Genomic DNA, 25,518 nt, shown 5'->3' with positions numbered 1-25,518 from the left:
CTGAGAAAAATAAATGCTTCCTTGCCCCCCAGGCCATCACCAAATGCCCCCTCATCTGTGCCAGTGCCCCCACTACCCATATGGCCTCCTCCCCTGCTGCCCTCTCCCTTTCATCCCAAAACACACGCTGCTTATGTGATGCAGTTTGCTTTCCGATGTCGGATATTCGCAGCAATAGCCGAGGCTACAGAAAGCTTTGTGTTGCAAACTCTACCCCTGGACCCCCTACAACTCCCAGATTTCACTCAGTGCCCTCTAGCCACCCCCCCCCCACCTCTACCCTGATGGCATTTGTACGTTTTATTGACCTGCCTATAGCTTTTTACTGCATTTCACTTTCCCATAACCTCGGTAATAGCCGCAAATATCTCTCGCATCGAGTGAAAAACAAGATGGCGGTCGTTTCATATATGAAAACCATGATCCTGCAATACACCATGGGAGATATCTCTATTATGTGTGGGGGAAGGCGGCACCCCCTTTTCTGGCAAATATTTAAATACCTACTGCACAGAATAACCCCAGACCATGCATGGCGTGCAAGTCAACACTTCATGCCCAAGTTGTTTCAGACCAGGTCCAAAGCCGTCCAGCGGTTTGGGCTGTGCGCTTTGGAAAAAACTGACCTTTTTGGTCTATGGGAAAATGAAAGGGAACTAGGTGCACATCTGTAAAAAAAATATTTTTTTGTCACTTAATAACTTTTTTTATTTTTTAACAAACCTTTACGAAACTTTGCAGTCTGTGGGGGCCTGCAAACTCTTAATCACTTTCGACATTTTGGTCACATCCGTTACTCAAATAAAAAATTATTAACAATATAATTTTGAGAGGTTCCTATGTATCGCCGCTCTATAATAGCACATCTCAATTATAGTTTAAAATGTGGCAGATTGTGTAAACCCTAATTAGCTACTTTCTAGCTCTTTATCTGTTGCAATTAAAATTTTATCTAAAGTGGTCGTGCCTTCGAAGCCTTAATTGAGTTCCTAATGTGTTACCCAGATGTATCTTGAATGCCTGCTCAGTGTCAAAGTTATCACACAGCCTCATGGGCCTCAGAACACACTTCTACATAATTCTTTCTTTTTATTTCTTTTTTTTTTATTACTTGACTCAATTGTATTTACAATTTATGCAAGAAGAGAAACTCCTTTCGCCTATCCTGAGGTTTTGAAATAAACGTTTGGAAATTATGTTATTTCCTTCTTCAAGTCTGGCTGACTCATTCCCAACTAGTTGTTTGAGAGGCTTAGCAACCATTTCCAGAATTAGGTTACCCCAGCCGATTCCAGACCAATGTTTTGAAGAAATTGTGCAACTACGATAACAAGTTTTGTGCTTTTGCCATTCATCAAACAACTCCACCAAAACTCCTCATCGTAGTTCTGTAAATCCTTAAAAAAGTGTCCCATGTACGTGAAATTCTAAATAATGTTTTTTCTCCTGTCACCAGATGCTACTCCCATCTGTTTCTTCCTGCTAAGATTCCAAATCCTGGTGGAGATCACTCTTCTTGCACTCAGCTCACCAGCACCCCTAAGAATCACAAGCAGCTTTCCCAGGTTGGGGCCTCCTTATACCCATGAAATTCCAAGATGCCAAAGGCATTGCTGCATGGGTAAAGTAGTCTGAAATAACAAAAATGGGTGAACGTACTTGAGACCTGCCAAAGATTGACCTACTGTTTGGTCCGTGAGTTCCTGGCCATATAGTATCCTCCAGTATAACCTTTTAGCACTGAGAATTGACAGCCAACCATCTTCCCAACTGGGGCATGTGTGCCTTATCCAGAAGTACCCCTAGTGCTGAAGTGGTCTGTGCTTTGGGCAGTATTGTGAGGGTTGTGCATATCTTGGAATGTGATATTGTGTGCATCGAGGGGCTTTGCTTGAGGCTACGGATATGCCTTCAGACACTTTTTCTCACATCCAACTTGTAGGAGGGAGAAATTGCTGAAATTATGGACTGTGGAGTTTGCTAAATCCGAGTTTTCATTTGAATGGTTCCTGCTTTTATTCCAAATTCTGGTCTGAGGGGAGTGGTTTTCCTAGGAGCCTGAGATTTAATGTGGAACACCCTGGCTGTAAGTCTGTCTCGGCATTCTATCTCTTCTAGCAGTGGGGTGCTATCTCTATATGTCTCATGAGCAAGTAGTTGTACCACTTCACCAAAAGGTCATCACGGATAGAGGGTAATATGGTTTGTAAACTGGATAAAGTGAATTACATTGTTACAAAACTGGAGGGTAGAATGACCCAGGTGGACCACACTACAGCTAACCATGCAACTGAGCAGACCACAAGAGCAGGCAGATAGTGTGAAAGCAATGAAGGGAATTATATTCAGCTTGGTCAAAGGCAACAAAGAGTTACATCTATAGCTTAAAAAGCTGAAAAATATCGTAAGTGTTTTGAGGCAGAAATGGGCTGGGTTCCCTCGAGAGATGGAGAGTTCAGGCTTGGGGTTTTTGTGAGAAGTGGCTACGGGATTGTTGCTTGACATGCTAACTCATTGTTGCCTATTATGTATATCTTGTGACAGGTTGCTGGGGAGGGGTGGAGCACAGGAGCATACAGGAAAATTGGTGTAACTATATTGGTCTAATTCGGGAGCAGGCTGGAAAGGGTTTGGATCTTCAAGATGTTGAGGCCACAAAAAGGAATTCTTAAGTGTGTGGCAAGAAGACTTCCTCTTTCAAAATGTCAGTAAGGCTACTAATCATGAGGAGGGCATTTGAACCTAATGTATTTAAAATAACACGGTTTTTGAGTGTCTGCTTATGAAAAGAAAAATAGAGATTTCTTTACTTTATATAGTATAGGTTGTAAAGTGCTGTGCCTGGGGACATGACCACAGTCTCTCATATTTCATGGAGTATAAGTGTAAAACAGTGATGAATCTATATCTTTGTAACCTCTATGTTGTTGTGTGTCTTTATGAGGTGGGTTCCCATCATACTTATGGGTTTTGAAAGTCATATTATTTTTTAAAGTTCCAAAGTTTTGATGAAGCTTAGCAGAAAGACTATTGCCAGGGAAGGAATGTGTGTGCTCAGAGATGGAGGGTGTAAGTTGAACGACTGATCTGGAAATTTCAATGGTAGTTGCACAGAAGGTGGTTTTGGCATAGGTACATATTGTTTCTTAGGATATTTTTCAGGAAATAACTACTGAGGCATTTGTTCTTGGGGTAGGGATGTTTTTGCCCTTTAGTTTGGCTCTTCTTTTGGCCTTTTTTCTTTTCCTTCTTCTCCACATTGAACCTTTGGTTAGGGTAAGATTGCTTTGTAGTTTTGAAGTTTGTAGTTTTTTTTATTTATAGTGCGCACCAGACCCAGCGGTATCAGGGCGCAAAAGACATCAAGAGGGTTGTTCAGTTTAAGTTACAGAGCTACGTAATATCATACATTTATATACATCTATGCAGTCAGAGGTAGTAAGAACAATACGTACAGGCGGGCATGGAAGTTGTTACATACCAGAGGTGCAAAGTACATAATGACGGCGTAATAGGTAGAATAAACAGTGAGTATCAGACGGTGTGAAGATTCCAGTGAGGATATACTGGGAAGTTAGTGATCATTCTCCTTGATCCAGTGGATGATATGAGATCTAAAGCTTGAGTAAGGTAGGTCAGCCCTCAAGGGTGGGGGAGGGTGTTCCAAGCTTGGGCAGCTTTAACCGGGAAACTACTCCTGCGAGTCTTCGTGCTTTTATACCTGGGCACAATGAGAAGGTTGGCATTAGTCGTCTTTGTAGGTCGGTTGGAGAGCTGTCTAGTAAATCTGTCTGTAAGATATTTTGGGGCAGCTAGGTGAAGGCAGCTGTGTGTGAGGGATACTGTTTTGAGAAAGATTTTATCATTCGTGGATAGCCAGTTATTAGATCTTCTATAGTTAGAAATATGGGCTTTCTTCGGAATGCATAGGGCTGCTCTTAAAGCATTATTTTGCAAGATCTGGATCTTATTGGTAATGTATTTATTACTCCCTAGGTATAGGGCATTACAATAATCCAATTTGGACAGAACAAGGGCTCTTGCCAAAGTAATGCAGTTGTTGGGGGAGAGGAAGAGTTTAGCTGCTCTTATTAGTTTGCGGGCGTAGGCTGTTGATGAGGCTATGGAATTAACTTGCTTTTTGAAGTTTAATGTTGAGTCTAAGTAGAAGCCAAGGGTTTTGACTTCCTTGGCTACTGTGATGTTGTTGTCATCTATTATAAAGTTGGAATAGATTCCAAGATGGCCGCCGACACCAGGTAGACGTGTGTCGATGGCGCTCCTGTCCCTTCAATCTATTTTGGCGGTTCCACCACCCCCTACGCGTTGAAGAGCTGAGAGCCTTAGCGATCTGCATGCCCCCGCGCCTGTGGGTGGCCGTGGATAAGACAGCAGCTGGCAAAAGAAGAGTTATTTGACACGGCAAACACTCGAGGCCTGCGGGCTTGAGGGGCCCTGCGTACAAAGGCGGGACAGGATCGGAGTCCCCGCTCCTGCTCCCCCCAGGCAGAGGAAGAAGCTGAGCGGTATCGGGAGGGCGGTCGCAGCCCCTGCTGTTTTGGGTGCCTCCTCGTCGACCAACGGGCAACGCGATCGGCGTGTCTCCACACTCCCCGGGAGCTGCAGCAGTCAGATCCGGCTGGGAGGAGGAGGGAAATCGGCGGTCGGCCTCGGTGCAGGGGGCGACCCTTGGGAGTGACTCAGACGAATCTTGGCGTCGCCCATCAGCGGGGCCTCGGGCGCACGCCGAACCCGGATCGGGCCGGGAGCGGCCCCCCGGCGCCCTCTCTGAGGCAGTGGAGCGGCCTGATCTAGCGGCGGCTGGAGGCGCAGGAGCCCGCAGCGAGGAGAGCGGGCTAGGCAGTGGAAAGGCGGCTGCAGCTAAAGACAGTAAGCGGTGGGGGGAGCGGGACCGGATTACATTGGCCCCTCGGGTCAGGTGGAGTTGCGGAGGGGGGCCCCTTCTCTGGGCACAGAGGGCCCCGCCCCCACTGCATTGTTAGGGGGTGTGTGGGACTGACGCCCGCTCCCCCAGGGGCAATACGGAGCCCGGCTCTGCGCCAAGGCGCTGGGGTGTCCAGGACTAACATCTGCTCCCCACCCCATTGTAACCCCGGCCACATGCTGAGACACCGATGTGCCCGGGTCCAACGCCTGCTTCCCCCCCAGCATAATACGGAGCACGGCTATGCGCCAAGGCGTTGGAGTGTTTAGGGCTGATACCTGCTCCCCCCGGCATAAGGACCCCGGCCACACACGTAGGGTGAGCACAGCACAGATTCACGCACCCCTGCTGACTGGGAGGACTCACCCCCATCAAGCCTAAAAGGAGTACCAGGAACTGCAGTAATAGGGGGCTGTGCCCTAGCCTGGTCAGTAACGGCTTCTGGAGGAGGCGCAGACGGGGCCCTCGTCCCGCAACTATGGCAACCAAACATAAAAGCAAGGGGAACAAAAGCAGACTGTCCCAGGGGGAGGCCTCTGGCCCCATTATAGCTCTGTGGGCAAGTAAAGATGCAGCTGAGGACCGAAGGGCCACACAGGGGGGAAGCGTGGAGCAGGAGCATACTGAGACCTTGAAAGCGTCTGGATCAATCTCGCGTCAGGATTTGCGCGGGGAGCTGCTCTCACTTCAGTGTCATTGGAGAAAACCTTCCAAGAACAATTTCAGCTGATGCGGTCGGACATCAATCAGGCAATGGCGGAAATCAAACAGGAAGTGAATCAGCTGGGGGAGAAAACTGACATAGTGGAAAAAGGCCTGCAGGAGGTAGGCAGGGAGGCCACAGAGAACAGCGAAGCAATCGAGAGGCTGGACACGGCAACGCAGAACTTGGAAATTAGAATGGAAGACATGGAAAACAGGTCCCAAAGGATCAACATCAGGCTGAAATTTCTGCCGGAGACGATACAAGATAGGTACCTGAAGGAGACGGTTCAAGGGATATATGCAGAGCTGCTGGGGGAGCCCTCGCCTGATCGGATCGAGCTGGACAGGGTCCAAAGGGTGGGATTCCTCAATAAGAACCCTAAGTCCAAGCCGCGGGATGTACTAGCCGCATTCACAAGATATGAAGAAGTAGTTCTCAGGGCCTCCAGACAAAAAGAGCCAATTACCTTTAACGACCAACGCATCGAGTTGTACCAAGACCTGGCCAGCAGCACTCTTCTTAAAAGACGACAATGGGGTCCACTCACCTCGAAACCTAAGGAAAAGGGGATCAGGTATAAATGGACCTTCCCTTTTGGGCTCGTCTTCGAATGGGCCGGCTCTCAGAAGCGGATAACCACGATGCAGGAGGGGGTGTACATACTCCAAATTGACCTGGATCGGGACTTGCGCGAGGGCTGGAGTGCGGCGGGCCCGAGTGGCTCGCATGAGGTGGGAGGCGGAGTGCGATCCAAGCCGTGGGAATGGTCGATGGTAGGTGAGGGGAAGAGGAGGAGACCCGCACAGCGGAGGCCCCCCGGCAAGGGGGGGGAAATGGAGCCAGCAGAGGAGGAGAGTCTCAGGGACAAGGAGAACTGGCTTGATGTCTGATTAGTCTTAGGGAGTGGTGGACAAAAAGGCTGTTTCTGAACATGAGGAGGAGAGAAGGAGCTGCGAGCAAACATCATGGGATCTCTAAGAGTGAGGGAGCCTAGAGGGGGAGGGAGGGAGGAGGGAAGACCTAGTGTTAAGGTCATCAGGGGTTGGGGGTGGGGGGAAGGGAGTTGGGGGGGGTTTCTCAGGTGCTGCCCAAGGGGCGAGTTAAAAGTGGTTCAGGTACCAGGGTAACTGGAGGGGTGCAAACGGGTGGAGGTGAGGATTGGACGAAGGGTCATGATAGGCGGGAGTAGGAGTTTATTCATAATTCAAATGGGTAACGCATAACTTCAGGTGCCTCAACACTCTGCTGAAAAGAAAAAAGTTGGAGCAAGTCACGAAGCGGGGAAAACCAGACTTTCTGGGGCTGCAAGAAACGCATCTGCTCTGTGAGGATCAGTACCGCTTGAGGCTGAGAGGGTTTGACCAGGTATTTCAAGCATCCGGTCCCACGAAAGCGGGGGGGGGGTGGCACTGGCCATCAGAGGCACTGTGAATTTCCGCATGGAGGACACCCTAAAAGATAAACAGGGTAGGTTTGTGTTAGTGAGAGGCAAAATCGCAGAGGAGATTTTCACAATAGGGGTTATTTACGCGCCTAACACGGGGCAAGACCCCTTCCTCCGCGACCTTATGGGGAGAATAGGTGAATGGGCAAGGGGACAGATAATTATAATGGGTGACCTAAACATTGCATGGGACAAAGCTAAGGATAGATCAGGGGCACCTAGGAATCGGGGTGGAGGGGCGCTGGCCTCGGCGGAACTAAGGGATAAAGTGGTGAGCATGGGGTTGAGGGATGTCTGGAGGGAACTGGAAGGGGATGCAGAGGGCTACACCTTTCTTTACGAAGTCCACGGGACACAATCTAGAATTGACTATATCTGGATCTCGGCTAACCTGGTGGGTAGAGTTAAGGAGATAGAGGTGGGGCCCATGGGAATAGCTGATCACAAAATACTGTCAATGCAGCTGGAACTGGGAGTGAGGAGAAGGGGATTATGGGGCTGGAAATATCCGGAACATTTGCTGAGAGATCCTTTGGTAAGGGAAGAGATAGAGGGCAAGATGAGAGAGTTTTTTGATATCAACAAGAGAGGGGACACGGGAGAAGATATAAGATGGGATGCATTTAAGGCTATGATGAGGGGAGAAATCATAGCAGCCAAAGCACAAAGACAGAAACAGCTACAGGTCCTGGAGTCCCGGCTGGAGGCAGAGGTCGAGGAGGCGAGAGGAAGGGTAGCGACGAATCCCAGTAGGTCTAATCAGAGGGACTATAGGAGGGCGGTGGGACAACTGGGGGTCCTCCGTACTAAAAAAGCAGAGGGGGCCCTGCTTTTTGTGCGGCAAAAATTCTATGCTAAGGGGAACAAGGCCGATGCCCTGCTGGCCCGCCTCCTTCAGGGAGCTGCCTTGAAGAACACAATCACGGCATTGAACTCAGATATGGGGGACAGGGTTACTCGAACAGAAGACGTTTGAGAAGCCATGGCTGAATTTTACGGGACCTTATATACATCAAAGCACCCCTACGACCAGGCCCAGGAGAAATTCCTGGAAGGCGTTAACTTGTGCAAACTTGTGGAGGAGGCCCAGTTTAGTCTTCAGCAAGACATAACGGAGGAGGAAGTGAGGGGGGTCATCCGGAAGCTACCCGCAGGGAAAGCCCCGGGCCCTGATGGGTACTCAGCATCTTTCTACAAGACCTTCGCCGGGGTGCTGGTACCACAGTTGACCTACCTCTTCAACTCCTTTAAAGGTAGTGGGCAAACCACTTCATCTATGAAAGAAGCCAAGATTTCCCTGATTCTGAAGGCGGGCAAGGACCCTCTCGAGAGATCCTCCTACAGGCCAATAGCGCTTATTAATGTGGATGCAAAAATATACACTAAAATCCTAGCAAATAGGCTTGAGGGGCTTCTCCCGGACCTGATCCACCAGGATCAGGCGGGATTTGTGAAGGGGAGGCAGACTGCGGATAATATCAGAAGGGTGGCCCATCTAGTGGAAAAGGCGGAAAAGACTGGTACCCCGGCAGCGCTGCTATCCTTAGACGCGGAAAAAGCATTTGACCGGGTGGAATGGTCCTTCCTCTTCAAGGTCATGGAAAAAATGGGGCTGGGAAGCACTTATCTTCAGATGGTCAAGGCGAACTATGAGGGTCCTGGGGCGAGGGTGGTGGTTAACAGATCCTTATCTAGATTGTTCCAACTCCAACAGGGTACAAAGCAGGGTTGTCCCTTATCGCCCCTGCTTTAAGCGATCTACTTAGAGCCCCTCCTGCAGGCAATTCGGGAATCGGAAGGGATACAGGGAATACCGTTTGGGGGGAGACAGCATAAAGTGGCGGCCTTCGCGGATGATATGTTACTCGCCCTGACCAACCCCATAGAGTCGAGTAGGCAATGCAGGCTATTATAAGAGGACTTTGGGGAAGCATCCGGTCTGCGCATTAATATGCATAAATCTGAATTGATGGACCTGACACTGGCAAGGGAGGAGAGGAAGGAATTAAGAATGTCAACGCCCTTTGCCTGGCGTCCGGGGGGAATCACGTACCTGGGGGTGAGAATCACTCCAGCCCTTAAAGGGTGGTATGTGGCGAACTATCCCCCTCTTTTGCAAAGAATCAAAAAGGATCTCCTTAAGTGGTGGAATCTCCGGATTTCCTGGCTGGGGAGGCTGGAGGCAATAAAAATGCTTACCCTCCCGAGGCTGCTCAACTTCTTCCAGGCTATCCCCCAGGCAGTCCCGGACAGCTTTTCTAAGGAGCTCCAGTCGATAACAAATGAGTTTATATGGGAGGGGAAAAGGGCAAGGGTCAGCAGGCAGCTGCTTATGGCTCCGAGAAGGGGCGGCGGACTAGCACTTCCCAACTTCCGTCAATACTACGAGGCGGCCCAGCTAAGGGTGATTAAGGAATGGCTTCAGGAAGGGGAGGGAAAACACTGGGTTATGATGGACAGAGCGGTCACGCAGCATGCATTGGGGGAGGTCCTGTGGCTACCCAGACACCATCGGCCAGGCCCTATGTATCTGAGCTCCATCACCAAGTTGGTCGCGGATAACTGGGATAGACTGGTCCAACGCAAGGAAATCACAACCTATCCATCCCCATTCACTCCTATCTTTAATAATAAAGACTTTACTCCCGGGCCGGAGGGAGGGGCATTCAGGAACTGGAGGGAGGGAGGCTGCCGGTGGATGCGAGACATGTTCATAGGAGGGGAGATCAGCACTTTTGTAGAGTGCAAAAGGGACTTTGCATTGGGGGAGGGTGAAAGGCTGAGATACTCTCAACTGCGGCATTGGCTCCTACACCCCACGAACAGGGAAGCGGCCACTAGACCGCCAACCCCTTTTGAGAAATTCTTGATGACCAATGATGGCTCGAAGGGCCTCATTTCGCAGCTCTACAAGATCCTGGATGACGCTACCCTGAGGCCGCAATGGGCATATATGGGAAGGTGGGAAAGCATATTGGGCAGGGAAATAAAGAAGACGGAGTGGGAAAAGCTATGGAGGAAAACCCCCAAATTGGCAAGAGCCTCGCAAACCCGGGAAGCTTGGTATAAGATACTATACGGGTGGCACTACACTCCAGCTCGTCTGCGTAGGATTTACCCAGGGTCATCAGGAACTTGCTGGAGGGGATGTGGTCAGGAGGGCACTGCGGAACATATCTGGTGGGGATGCCCGAAAATAGCCCCGTTCTGGGAAAACATCAAACAGGCGATGGAACAAGCGTTTGGGTCAGAGGGTGGCATATCCCCGGAATGGTCTCTATTAGGTCTGAAGCCAGCAATAGCGACAGGTGGCCCAAGAGGTAGGGAGAGAGCGAGGGTGATGCTCACTTTGGCGGCAATGACAATCATCGCTCAAAGATGGAAAGGCACAAACGTGCTGATGTTCCAAGACTGGTTGCGTAAAGTTTGGGAGTTAGTAGCGATGGAATGGGCCTCCTATGCTATGAACAATGCAATACAGAACTTTGCAAGCGAGTGGGGGAGGTCCTGGCCTTCCTCAGGGTTGACTTCAGGATTGGCTGGCGCCCACAGCGTTTGAGACCCCTGGACCTGGAATGATCCTGAATGAACACTTAGAGGGGACGATTAGCCACGCAAACCTTGCATCTGCACCAAGGGGGAAAGGGGAGGGTAGGGAGGGGGAGTTTTGGGGTTTGTTACGTTTGTTGAAAAATGTAATAAAGAGATTTTTTTTTTTAAAAGTTGGAATAGTTATGGCCTAGTTTGTTGAGATTTGCAGGGGTGCCTAGGATAAGGAGTTCCGTCTTGTCATCATTCAGGCATAGACCGTGAGAGGCCATCCATGCCTGGATGATGAGGTATACTCTATTCACAAAGGCCGAATCCTTGTTGTAATCACCCGTCAGCGGGATGAGGATCTGGGTATCATCCGCATTGTTAGTGTAGGTGATACCCAGGTCATCTATATCATCAAAAAGGGGCATTGTGAAAATGTTGTGTAGAGTAGGGGATACGCAGGATCCCTATGGCAACCCGCAGGTGATTGGTATGGGGTCAGCTGCTGCTATGGGTGAGAAGACGCGCATAGATCTGTTATCCAAAAAGGATTGGTTCCATTCTATCGCTTCTGGTGAGAAGTGGGCGGAAGAATCCAAATGGTTACACAAGATCTTGTGGTCCACTAGGTCGAACGCCGCTGAGAGATCAAGTAGCAATAGTGATGCTGCTTTACCACTGTCTCTCAGAGCATCGATCTGTGCCTTAAGGTCTATGAGCGCTGTTTCGGTTCTGTGTTGCGGTCTAAATCCTGACTTTCATACTCCTAGAAGTTTGTTGCATTCCAGGAATTGCTGGATTTGGAGATAGGCCACCTTGTCCAAGATTTTAAGCAGGAATGGGACGGTGGTGATGGGGCAGTAGTTAGTTGGTATGGAGGGATCAAGGGTTTGTTTTTTAAGTAAAGGGAGAACCCAAAACTGTTTTAGATTGTTAGTATGGTGCCAGTGGAGAAGGAGGCATTTATGGGTTTGGAGATGAAAGGTGAGAGGTCCCGTGCAGCGTCTTTTATAATTTGTGCTGGACACGGGTCGCCATGGCAGTTAGAGGGTTTGAGTCCAAGGATGATTTTTTCGACTTCTAAAATAGATGCTGTATTAAACTTGAAGAGAGGTGTGTGTTGATTGGAGGGAAGTGGCGGTGGTTGGGGCAGAGGCTTGGACAAATTGTTGGGCTTGGGGGCCAGGAGGAGGGTCTCTTTATTGTTATTGATCTTGGCTTGGAGAGTCGCTACTTTATTTGATAAGGCGCTCTGAATGTTGGTGCACCATAGTTTGTCTTTGAGACAGGTATCGCAGATGGTCTCAGAACCTCCCCCAGGTCTGCTAAGTAAAGATTGAAAAGGAGGGACACTATTATGCACCCCTGACCCACCCCCTTTTCTGTGGTTATGTAATTGGTTAAATGCCCTGCCAGATTTAGTCTGATTTGAAGCTTTGATGTGTCATGAAGCGAGACTATGATCGCTAAAAGGGACATAGGAATTCCCCATGCTTTCAGTTTGTTCCAGAGGCATTCTCTATTTACGAACACATGTGATAAATCTACCTAGGCTCCATACAAAACGGGCCCCTCCTTCATCCATAATTTTTCATATGCCATGGTCATGAGAATCCCATTTATACAAGTGCCTATACCCTTGCGGAAACCCAACTGATGTTTGGATAGGATTCCCTTGCTTTCGATCCACACTTCCAAATCTTAAAGTATGAGAATTGTAAAGATCTTACTGTCGACGTCCAACAGGGCGATCGGGTTCTTAGGATCTGCCTGATCGCCCTTCTTGTAAATAGGAAAAACAATTGCTCATTTCCATGATTCTGGCATACTTTTGCTTTTGAGGATTTCCCAGAAGAGTTTTTCTAGGATGGAAGCCCAGAGGTCTATATCAAGTTTCATGATTTGATTAGACAGTCCATTGGGACCAACTGCCCTAATAGACGAAGATTTCTTAATTAGCACTATAATGACCTCCCTTGTGATGTTAACTTGCCATGGAATATTGGCATTGAGTTCAAATATGTCATCAGATGGTTTTTTATATAGTTTGGCAAAAACCTCACACCATGATGGCTCCAAGACAGTGTTACTCTGAATCAAGGCTTGAGGAGCATGCAAGTTGTACACTATGGTCCAGAAATGTATCAAGTCTTTTTGTTATAAAGACTCAATCATTATCTCACCATCATGTTGTAGACGCAATGGTCTACGGTTTCTCTGCCAATTTCTATAGGCAATTTTAAGGGATTTTTATTTTGACTACAGTTTATCTGACTGTGGTTTTCTCATTTAAGAGTGCGAATAGATTTCCTTAATGCACTTTTCTTTTGGGCAGTCACGCTATCATAGGTATGAGTGCGTGTGCAGTTAGGTTTTATTTTCCTTGGTCTCGGCGGATCTAGCTCATGGAAAAAATCCATGTAGGACTTTGGCGAGCAGAAGCTCCATACTTGTGGATCTAGTGTGGTTTCCACATGATGTTTCATTTTTTGGTTCAGGACAAGACCATTGTTCCTGAACTTTCTGACCTGATTTTTTGCTTGATTGACAGCCATTTCTAATGTGTACATGTCAGTTTTTGTGTTTTGTGGAAAAGCACATTTTGCTACAAACATATTATGATCACTAGCCGTTTGATGTTGAATTTGAAAGCTAGTACATTTGGAAAAAAGCATGTTAGATACAAATATGTATGTTATGGAACTATTAACGCCCTGAGCCCAGGTGATTTTCAGGGGAATATCACCCTCTATATTCCCATTGGCCATTCTAAGTGCCCATTAATTCATGAAGAGAGACCATTGTTTGTCTTTGTTGTTGACTTGACGTGTTCTATGTTTTACACCAGTTGTATCAATCTTAATACACTGAGTTCAAGTCACCAGCAATCAGCAAAGTGTACTCTTTGTACCTGTTTACAACAGTCAGAATCACTAACATTAGAGATTGTAGGAATAGGGTTTGGGTTATTACTGCCGGTTTCCAATATACACAAATGACCACCATCCTAACTGGAACAGGAGTGCTTTGAGTTGTTATACCGATTACCAGAATACCAGCAAACTCATTACCGATAAGAAAGGATTTTGATGTGGTTGTATTACGAACAGTAGTTAGGAGGCCACCAGCTGGACGACCGCCCTTCTCATTAAGTGCCAGTTGGCTAAATGTTGAGAAATCTTCTACCCCTAAGTGCTTCAACAACCACATTTCCTGGAGCAGGCAAGATCAGAGTTACCAAAGACTAGATTCCATGTGTAAGGATCTTTAAATGATCTGGAGTCACGTGTGTTCCAGCATACCACAGTCAACCTCTGTTTAGCTAGAGAGAAATCTTCACTAAACCCAACTTCACTAAGACCCGAGTAATAATTTCTGGCAGGAGTGGACAGATCTTTGTTTGTAGTTCAGAGTATTGCTCTACTTTCTCGTCATTTCCCTCCTGCGTAAACTCAACACTGTGGGGTGCTTGGTCTTACTGCCTCCTGACCGCTTTAGCTCTCCTAGATCTGTCTCTCATGAATAATTATGATCTAGTTCAGGGAGGGAGTCTGTCACCATTATGCCAATCTTACTAAGGTCTCAACTCGCTTCCATCAGTGCGCTCGCACCTGCCCATGATTTCAGACCTAGCTCAACAATGTGCCCGTGTTTTATATGAGGAAATCGTACATATTCTAGGTCTTCAGACGAGAAAAAATACAGTGTTGGTATTTTTTTTGAAGATGGATTTAAGGGTGCTTCTATTCAGGGCTTGACAGGCACTTCCATTTAGAGGGCCTTTCATCCAGATTCTGGGGATGACAAAGGGATTGTTCTTGCTTGTATTGGTGGTATGTTTATCTGTGGACTCTCTGTTCTCTTCCCGGAGTTCATACGCTTGCTGCGATAGCACAGATCCTTTCACTTTGTCTTCAATGCACAGCCCTGCCATCTTATGATCATGGCCTTGAGAGTTGTGTTCTCGCACGGCTGGAAACTGTTTCGGTGAAATTACAATATGCATATCCCTAGGTAGGGTTATACACTGTGGCACTTTTCCCTTTTGTAGGAAAAGGGGTGCCAATGGACGCAAGGGAATTTCTCCCACTTCATCATGTCTGCCTGCACTGTCACTTTGCCCGCATTTCTCGGATATCAACTCATCGTCGTTTCTAGGCAGAGTTTTGTGTGAATCTGTTTGGATAGCTTATTTTGGATGATTGCTCTTACGTCTTCAACTATGAACTAGTCCTGTATGACCCCATGGGTTGCGTTGATTGCAGAGGTTTATGAACCTCATTAACTTGCTACAATTGTTTATTTCGGGCAAGCCATAAAGCATACAAGTGGTGCAAGCAACATAAAAATGTCTGTAAAACAGAATTTAAAATGGTACCATAAATACACATGAAAATGCTAAACTAGTAAAACATTAAAAGATATGACAAAGTTCAATGTTTCATTTGGGATCAGCTATATTCACAGTTGATTTAGCAATAAGGTCTTACCAAAGTACCATCCTGGATTGGGGGTCATACTAATCACAGATTTAAAAATATGACGAAGGGACATGTCCTGGTGCAATATCAAAAATAGGATCAACAATGAGACCTTGACTGAATCATGCTCTGAGTAAAGTAAAACAAAGTAATGCTGGGTCCGCTTATCGGGGTACTGCCCTCAAAGGCACATGGACAATCACAGTAGACCATACTATTCAGATTGGTTTACCGCTTGCATAAAACATAGTCTTTTCTTCCAAGCAAATGTTATATATTGAGACACAGAAAGTTCAGTGCATGAATCAATCAATGATTTACAAAGTATTAGTGCCTCCAGATCCATGTCTGATGCCTTTTGCTCTCAACAGGGGTTTTAACCAGTGTGACCTTAATGATTTGTGCAGAAGACAAAAGAAAAGAAGGTGTGTTAAGGTTTTGACCTGTGATGTACGACAACATTCGGCCGAACAGTGGGTTCCCCATTCATTGGTCAATGCATTAAGTGTAAATATTTGCAGTCACATTTTGAGAAAGAGTGTGCGCACACACAACTCATGTCTATCAAGATAGGCCTCGAAGGCACTATGATTTTTGATGTCGAACAAATAGTCTATGCATAGACGACCACTATTGCTAATGCGGCCCATTCCCTTCAACACCTCATTAATAAAAGAAACAGGCCTTGTTATTTTGTCCTTCTCTGCAAAGAATCCTCAAACCACTCCAGAGGAGGACGATAGAGGGTGTTCACAGGCCACTAGTACATCCAGTTCCTAAGTGTACGTACTGTAAGAGAGTAAGAGAATCACAAACACTGCATATGCTGCTGGAGTTTCAGGCATTGCAAATACTGTTTGCATGGGTAAGCTTCCGAGAAACTTGAGTCGCAGACCAACATTCCTTGAAGCCAGTGACTAGCAGCATACGAGAGAGTTGCGAAAACTGTGCGAGGAAGTCAGTCATGAGGAGAGCTCAGGGATGCAAAAATGCATGGACATGGCCACAGAAACCAAGAGCTACTGTGGAAAAAGATTACTTACACCTCAACCAAAGAAAGAACAAGTACTAAAATAATGGAAGCCAGCAAGCAAGTGGAAGGGTGAAGCCCAGACACAGGTGCGTCCACACCTGCTCGGGTCTTCTATTAAATACCTTTATGTTGGCAAAATGAATTGTGTCATATTGTCTACATGTAGGGCCATCCCATGTGACTGGGGTGAGAAGTTAGGATGTAAGAGTATCCATATCTACAATGTCCACCAATAAGTAAAATAGTTTTTTGTAGGATCATCTGTTATGTGATAAAAAAACAGAGTGATTGGATTATCTCAAATTGTATGTCATATCTGTATTAAAAGATGGATACAAGTTGTGGAAAAAAGAGAGGTTCAACCTGCAACAATCAGATTCTTAAGCTGATATCTCTCACTCATGAGGAGGACATCAATTTGCATTCAGAAATATTTGGCTTTTACCTGAATTTATAGATAAATAAGCAATGAAGAGGCTGTCTCCTGGTACTGCATGGGCTCATGAATCAAATTCTGGAACGATCAATCCAACCAAACCCTTCATGGATATCCCAGAATTCCTTTCACCATTGACAAGGCTACTACACAGCATGCTTTGTTAACATTAGACTTTCTTTCATTCAAATGAGGCTATGAGGAGGGTAGTGCTTAAGCCTTTCTCATGACAGCATCATATGCATATGAAAAACAGAAATAGCTCAAAGTAAAACATATGCTATGTACATATGTAAATAGATACCGCATGAGCCAAAAATACATTTTCGTAGAGTAAAATGTTAATTTCTCTGCATTACATTTCTAGACATTTGTTCGCCTATGCTAAAGTGCATTTCTAACAATATCCGTTTGAGGTTATATTAAACGTTACACACAAACTTCTTATAATCTGGCCATCATGAGAAGTGGTTACCGCGGTCTGAGGTATATACACTTGAGACCAGAAATTCCATTATTCTGAAATTTGCCCCAATGCCTGTGTACATTTAAACAGCACGGGACTGGCTCCCTACAAGAAGCCACACTAACAAATGTTTGATTTAGGTTAGTAACACATTCTCCTTATTAGATGTCCCCTTTTTCCTTAACCCTAGAAGTAGATCATTGCAGCACAGGATACTTTCCTTTGAATCAAGTTGCCTAGAAAAGAAAATGTACAGAACTGTAAAATGAAACATGTATATCCTGGCACACACAACATATAAATCCCCCTTCACTTTAGCCCATGCCCCTGAAAGTGAGCGTCCCCCAAAAAGGCAATTAAACTCTACAATGGGAGTCAATAATGGACACACCCCAACAGGGAATGAGACGAAGACCAAGTGCGGGTGAGATATAAAAGGCTTTATCTAAATCAATATAGGGCATGCAGAGGACTCTGCAAACTCAGAGTGCTCTACTGAACAATAGAAAGACATTCCTATTTATTACAAAAACACGTCATTGATGAGGTAAGCTTAGGGGCACATAGTCGTGGGTATTGGGTGGTAAAGACTAGCTACTATGTACAATGTAGGTGTGGTGCTCCATGATTGGCGGAGATCCAAGTGGGGGCAGTGCGGAGTGCTTGGGTCAGCTGGGCTCATCGAGTGGAGTATCAGGTCACGAGCTGTTCGAGTTGATACATTGCGGCTGCACTAACATTTCGCCCTTGTGGCCACGCATACACATTCAATACTAACTTCTACTTCAATCTATCATATAAATCCTACAAATCGTTAATCTAACATCACAAAAGAAACAGCATATAACTCTGGGCCTTCTTAATACATCATCATAAAAATCGCTATTAACAGGGGGCCCAGTATCATGAGTCCAGGTGTCTTATCAGGGGGCATGGGTTGGGGTACCTTTATCATTCTACTTTGTTAGATGTAGTAAGAGACATTATTACAGTATGTTAGTACAAGAGTGAATAACTGCCACCATGGCCAGTCGAGGTTGGGGTGAACTGAAATACCATTGGGTCAGAGGGGCACATAGCTGGTACATCAAAAGGCAGCGGGATGTGGGGCCTTGCTGCCCATAATTCTTCTAACCAAGACATGGCGGTACACAGTGATTTTATGGTGGCATCGAGTGTCAGGGCGTATGGGGGAAGGTAAATACCCTGTGCAGGTTCAGCAGGAATGCAAGGAGGTGTAGCTGTATTATTCGAACATCAGTAACCCAGGGACCTTCAATCCCCAGCTGGGCCTTGGAGGGCGGAGGGTGGGAGTTGAATACGCAACTCTCTAGGAGAAGGGGGAGGTGGCCTCGTAACTTTTTGCATGTCTACATTATCAAGTAGCATGCACATCATCATAAAAATGGAAAACTGAGGTATGCCAGTACAATTGCATGTATACATATATGTATGCATCTATAGATATATTAACGATCATGTGAGCTTATGAACACTATTTGTATTACACTTCTTCGTGGTTCATGAGTACTGTGTTTACAGAATCAATAAAAAGGTTTTGTTAACATCACATAATTCACAGTTTCGCATTTTGTTGCAGGGGCACATGGGGAAAACTACCATGGAACGTGAGGTAGAACCAGGTTGGTGTATACATCAGCATTAGTGAAAGTTTACAACGTTGTACTTATGATCAGACTTGTGTACATGCTCAAGGGTTAAACAATTGCTTCAAATGACATTTCATTGACAAAAGGTGGTGCTTATTACTTTAAAAGGCTTATATATGTTGCAACACTTAATTACCTATTTGTGCGCTTGCGTGTTTTATGGAAAATAATACTGTGCATGGGGATTTTACACATTGCTTTTTAAATACTGCGCAGCAACAATGACCCTTGGTCAGTGATGACAGATTTGAATATACACATGTTTGATAACTTTACATGTAGGTGTTCTAGGATGAGCAAGGGTCGTCCCATTTTAATATGAACAATCAACCTTATGGATTTGAGACTATTTCATCCTCCTCGCAAATGGTTTAGCATCATGGATAAAACTGGGTGGCACACGGGCTTAACATTCATGTCTGACACTTCAAACGGGAACAGGTATAATAGAGACAGCTTTGTTTTTCTCAGACCCAAGCTTAAGGTCCAGTCACTGCCAGGTCAATGATGTACTGCGGAAGGTGAAGGATACAGTGTTTGTTCTGTTACTTGTTCACACCTAGTTGCTCGTGAGAACAGGCCTTCAGCGGAGCTGCCATGGGGAGGAGGTTGGGGGGTGGGGGGGGAGTACTGGCTCGCTGTGCACGGTCGAATGGGGGAGAGCTGCAGCTCGGCAGGCTGCTTGTGCCACGGAGGCCTAAATTGATTTACTCAAAATGGATTCTAGGTGTATCACAAAATGGAGTCTGTACCGTGCTACAAGGTGAGCCGTGCAGTCTCATGTGGGATGGCTGCAGGCCGACGCATCCCGGGCCCAGGTGCATAGATGGCTGCCGGCGAGTCATAAGCCCCACATAGGTGAGGAGTGTAGGGGGAGGGGGTCCTAAAGACCTTTCCTCCCATACACCCCTCACAGACAGACAATCACATAGAAGGTCCTCCATGGGCTCTGCCGCGACTTCTTGCCTTTACTCTGGCCTTCCTCCATGGGCTCTCCCCCTTCTTCCTCTTTTGAAGCCAGAAACCATAGAGTCATCTTTGACTCCTCTCTCTCCTTCCTCCCTCACACTCAGGACATTGCCAAGAAGTCCCATTTTCAGCTCTTCCTTCTCAAAGGAATTCTACCTTTTCTACCTTCCCCCAGAAACTCAATGTTACCAGAGCCCTGGTTCTCTCTAGGCTTGACTATTGCAATAGCCTCCTCCTTCAGAATCTTCCTTCTTCCACTCTGCAACTTCTCCAGATAATCCAGAATAAGGCAGCACGATTTATCCTTGACCACAGACCCAGGGACTGCATCTCTCCTGCCCTAAAAAGTCTTCACTGGCTCCTGGTTGCTTTACGGATTAAATTCAAATCCCTCTGTATCATCCAAAAGGCTGTCTGGGGCCAGGGACCACACTATCTGCAACTCTTTCTTTCTAAATATTCCCCCGTTAGACCTCTGCGCTCCTCTAGCTCCAACTCTGTGTGTGTGTAAATCATTTTGCTAAACAGAGGGCAGCTGGCAGTTTGCTTTCCTCAGCTGGCTCCCTTCTTTGGAACAGCCTGCTCCTCCCTCTTTATCTTCAACAGGACATTCTTAAATTCCGGAAGCTCCTCAAGACTTTCCTCTTTACCTCTTCCTTCATGCCCACTCTCCTCTGCTAATCTCACAGTTGCTTATTGGTGTGCAGGGCCCTTATGCATCTTCGGGGCCCTGACCGCCGACATCGAACTGCCCACGGCTTCTGTCTATCTTCAGCACTTGCCTCGGCTCACCCTCTTCCCTGGAATCTAGCACTTACGCTTCATTGCACTTCACCTGTTACTTCACCCATGAGCACCACAGCACCTATCCCATCCCCCCCCTCCCTTCTGCACTTGCACGTTCTGAAAACTGACTAGGCATAGTAGGTTTGTCTACCCACCGACTCTATTTAATATTTCTTTATGTATTTAATTGTATTCATTGTTTAATTGTTTCACATCCCCTTGTCTCCTCCCTGTTGCCCTGTGAGCACTTTGAAACAGTATGTACTTCCTGTATAAGCGCCTAACAAGCAAACAATAAATGCATAAATATATACGTCTTATTTTGGGCCCATTTACTCCATCCAACTTCTGAAATTAAGAAAGGTAATGAAATGTGCTTGCTAATTCGGTGTTAGCCCCACATAGATAAATGTAAGAGAATTGAACTTTGCCAAGATCTTTTGAACTAGATATATTATCTCTGGGTTGTATCTTCAGCACATTAAAATATGACAGGTAACATTGGGCAAGCGGGTACAAATTATTGCATTCCAATCTGTAAAATACAGAGGATGTGCCCTTTAAAGCCTCTCCTTGGATGGTATTCCTCCCCATTGTACATATTGCTGGATGTGGATGGCCCATGATCCAGTTATGGACTATTAAATGTGCATGAGGAAGGTTTGAGAGGAGATGTGATTGAAATATTGGCATTTGAATTGGTAATGTTGATCATTTGTTTCATATCTTCACAGGAGCTAGATGGGATATTCAAGGTGGCCACATCACAGAAGCTCGCCTAAAGGTTCCCACACCAATGATGCCTGTGATTTTTGTCAGAGCGATTCCCAATGACCGGCAGGACACAAGAAACATTTACGAGTGTCCGGTGTATAAAACAAAGCTGCGCGGATCAACTTACGTGTGGCCCTTTCCACTGAAAACCAAAGAAAGACCTGCTAAATGGATTATTGCTGGAGTTGCATTACTGTTGAGTGTGTGAATGCTTAAAATGTCCACTATGACAGCTTTTTTTTTCTAAAAGACTACCATTTTCTGTTATTTCATGGGTGATTAATCCTTAAAGATAAATGTACGAACTTCAGATATAGGTTTATTAATCCAGTTTAAGATAAAAACTAGGAATCAAATAATATTGTCTCAACACATTCAACTGGTTTTCATCAATACCATCTCAAGCACTGCTTCCATTCCAACATGTCCGCTGGCAGCACCTCCTTCTTTTCTGCATACAGTGTTGTAATGCAGAAAACAACCCACTGGGTCATCCAGGACAAGCCCCCATGGCGAAATAGCAACAATCCACAACCTCTCTGGACACCAACAACAGAACAAGCAAAAAGGAAATTTCCTCTGAGTTTCCATGCTTCGATGACTTATTATTGTCCGTTCAAGTCCACCACATTGTAAGCCACCTACCAAACTCTGCTATCCGAACATTGCTACACCCTCTTTTAGGCTGGCATTATAAAAAAAGGCCACTCCACACAATATCACCTCAGTTTGTTACCCACCTGCACCTCCTATTTCCTCAAACTGCCCCCCCCTGCATTCAATAGGTGGCAAGTGTCTACTCAGCTCTGTTTCTCACCCCTGCTCCTTCCTGGCCTGCTGTTATGTCATGTGGGGGTTGTGTGCACCTGCGAGTGGTGCCCATGTGGGACCTGGTGGCATTGCGTTTCTTTCCGTGGAGAACCATCTCCTGTATTTCTGGTGTCACAGGATGTGCTGCGTACTGACCAAAAATGCATTCTTCACATCACACCGCCTTGTATTCCTCTGTAGTGCTTCATCAAAAGATTTGGTAGCAGGCGATGCAGACAATCAAACAATTAGTGACCACAAACCTGTTTACTCCATTGGCTCCCAGCAAGTGGCCAGAATAAACAGTTTATTAACTATGCAACTACCCGGGTCCCACTCTCCTGCAAATAAAAGTAAAGTGGTTTTCTCTGCGGACAAGGCTTAATCTCCAAACTTGCATTTCAAATACCTACGCATACAGCCCCTAACCGATTTTCCTTTCAACCAGTTAGCATCATCGATATTTGTGTATTTATCAATAACCTAAATCCCACTCCCTGTCCAAACGATCCATGTCCCTCTACAGTTATAAAGGAATATGTTCAGGACATAGCCCCTTTGAGTGTTAACATTATCAGTCATTCCTTCGAAGAAGGGTGTGTGTGTTCTCGATTCACTTTAAAATGTTGGATCACACCCTTTCTTAAAAATAACATTTTTGGATACTTTGTTTTTTCTAATTTCTGATCTATTTCCAATATGGCGTTGTCGCTGAAAATCCTGCATAAAGTATGTTACAGCTGAAAGCTGTTACTTAGAGCCTCAATCTCCTTAATAATACACAATCATGTTGTAGGCTCGGTAGAGGGAAGGATACTGCTCCATTGGGTGTGAGGGAGAGCCTAGTTCCACTGTGAGATGTGGCTGCAGATCAGCTATGCCAAAGCTGCTGGATCTGTCGGCTGCATTCAATACAATGGACCATCTGGTACTCAAGGATAGACTAGAGGAAGGGATGCATCTGCCCAATATAGTAGGATGATGGCCCTGGTCCTTTCTAAACATGAAGTCTTCACAAGGGATTCTGGAGCCCCTACTCCTCTCCCACTGAATAGGTTGTTCCACTGGGTTTCTATTTGTCCCTCTTGCTTTTAAAAAAAACGACATTAAGTCCCTTCATGACCTATTCGCCAAGGAAGGAATGTTGATTGGCAATTACACACAGCATTCAGCTACTATTCAGGTTTAATGGGAACTCTGGCAATAACCTTAACTGTAAACTGTTCTATATAAACAAAGGATTGTTGAAAGGCAGCTGCCACAGTCTTAATTAGTTGAAGACTGAATTCTTCTATGCCCTTTACATCTTAATGGAAAAACGAAAGAGGTTTGTCCCCATCACTGACGTAACAATATTTGCACAGGAAAAGGTGAAGTCCTATGGGGTAATTTTCAATCCTATACGGTCCATGTCAGTACATGCTTATCCTTTTGTCAGCTCATCCGATTTCCAACTCATGGTATAATTCCAGATTTGTCTCCTCCTCTCAGAGACTAACCATGTAACTGTACCATGAGCTATTATTAGTGCAAAGCTAGACTTGTGTAATGTCCTCTTCATATGGCGGGACCCAAACACTATACATCACCTTCAGGTCCTGATCAATACAGCTACCAGAATAGTCACTACCACCCAGCAAAATGTCCATATCTCCCCAGTTGTTAAGCAATTGAACTTGTTGACAGTAAATGCACATATATCTTTTAAAGGCCTCACTCCGGCCCATCAAGACATGTATTGGCCACCAAACGTTTGGTGGTCCGGTCACTTAATCCAGCAATACTGGAAAGAAATGTTGTCTCAAATTAAGAACATTACAGCAGTGGATCTGCCCATGGATCCTTTAACTATCCTGTTGAGGAATATGGTTCCAGGTAGGGTATATAAGCTTTCTGGCAAAAACACCCAGCTCATCTCACATCTTTGAGTGGCGGCCAGAATAACACTGGCACACAACTGGAAAGGGAACACATCCCCAGATACCCATGAATGGTGGAGAAGGGTATGGTTTTCTTTAGCTATGGAAAAGATTGATGCCATCATTAAGGGGGAAATGTCTACATACCTCGAGACCTGGTGTCCATTTATTGAATGTGAATAACGTAATGACTTGCCGGTGGTTCACCACAAACCCCAGAGTATGGTAGCTTTCACAATGGTTTAAATGTTTATGGTGTCATGGTATAATTATGTGTGTGTACTGGTCCTTCCAGACTGTAAACCAGTTGCCCACCTGTGATTCTTGCTCCTTGACATCTGTTAATGTTACATCTGATACCTCTATGGTAATGCACCCATTCAGTATATCGGGATATCTCCATGTGGTTTGTTCTTTTGTTGTTGTTTTTTTGGCACTTGCTCTTCTCACCAGATGTGGTGAATAAACCTAAAACACAGTCCTTTGAATTGTTTGACTCTGCAGTTTCAATAGTAGCCATGTTTAGTAGAGCTTGCTATTCTATCATTTTGAATGGTGCAAGACGCTTTTATGTTGTATGTTGTTCTTTTTCTTACAAACTTAATACAAATTTAATTGGAAAAAAAAGACTTGCATTGGCCTGCACCCGCATATATATGTTACAAAATAAAGACATCCACCTCCCCGCCATTCCCCACTTTAAACTAACTAGAGATGGAGGTCACTCCTTTCAAGTCTTGGTGGAAAAGCAGTGGAACTCTTCCTGAGCAGGTCCATGGCACTGAACCTCTGCTGAACTTCCAAACGAGACTAAAAACTCCCTCTTTCACTAACTCCCCCTTCTTTCTCCTCTTACTGCGGTTGTGGTCTCATCAGCACTGTAACGCCCGGTAGGCGGTTTTTGTGCTTTACAAATAGACATTGCATTGAGCAACTGGTGCTATTGCCACCACATCAAGGAAAGACATTGGGGGGGTCGGGGGTGTATTAGGAGTTTGACGGTGCAGGAAAAGTACCAGTAAAAGTGGCAGTAATTCATTACCGCCAACTTTCCCACAGCACCAATGTCTCGTGGGGGGATAGCTCAGCGGCAACATGCTCGCCTTGGAAGTAAGACGACACAGAGCAACACCGGTTCGATCCCAGGGTCCGCGCTTAGAAACCTCTGGGTATTAAGCGTGTTATAAATAACCCATCAGATCGTATCAATCTACAGGTTTGCCGTGGCGGTCGCCTGATTTACCTCCAGCCAAGTGCTGGAGGTAAATCAGGCCCCCACCAGCAAAAGAATTCCAGTACTATCCGGCACTGGTAATACCTGTGCCAGTAATACCAAAAATCCCCCTAAGGAGTCCTATGTGACTCCATGGAATGGGAATTTACTGTTATTCCTGCCATCTGTAATATCCCAGTAATTCCGGGATATCAGGAGGTGGGAACACTAATACCATTTGCCAGTATACTGGCAGATTTACCTCCGGAATACCAGCAAACTTCTAATGACCCCCATTGTCCAGGTATCTCGTCACTGGTGTGCCTATC

General features: G+C 45.8%; 1 protein-coding gene across 1 annotated transcript in view; it reads left to right on the top strand.

The window, feature by feature from the left end:
- Nucleotides 1–24,464, top strand: part of LOC138488874 (dynein axonemal heavy chain 11-like) — a 2,478,284-nt gene extending 2,453,820 nt beyond the window's left edge. The window contains exon 56 of the mRNA XM_069616234.1: nt 21,208–24,464. Coding sequence (XP_069472335.1) covers nt 21,208–21,455 — 248 coding nt within the window. The 3' untranslated portion in view covers nt 21,456–24,464. The remainder of the gene's footprint in view (nt 1–21,207) is intronic.
- Nucleotides 24,465–25,518: the final 1,054 nt, after the last annotated feature.

The sequence above is a fragment of the Ambystoma mexicanum genome, chromosome 9 (assembly GCF_040938575.1).
Source record: "Ambystoma mexicanum isolate Mex_15411 chromosome 9, UKY_AmexF1_1, whole genome shotgun sequence".
Classification (NCBI taxonomy): Eukaryota; Metazoa; Chordata; class Amphibia; order Caudata; family Ambystomatidae; genus Ambystoma; species Ambystoma mexicanum.
Note: the sequence above shows the minus strand (reverse complement) of the source record. Positions and strands in the feature narration are given on the sequence as shown.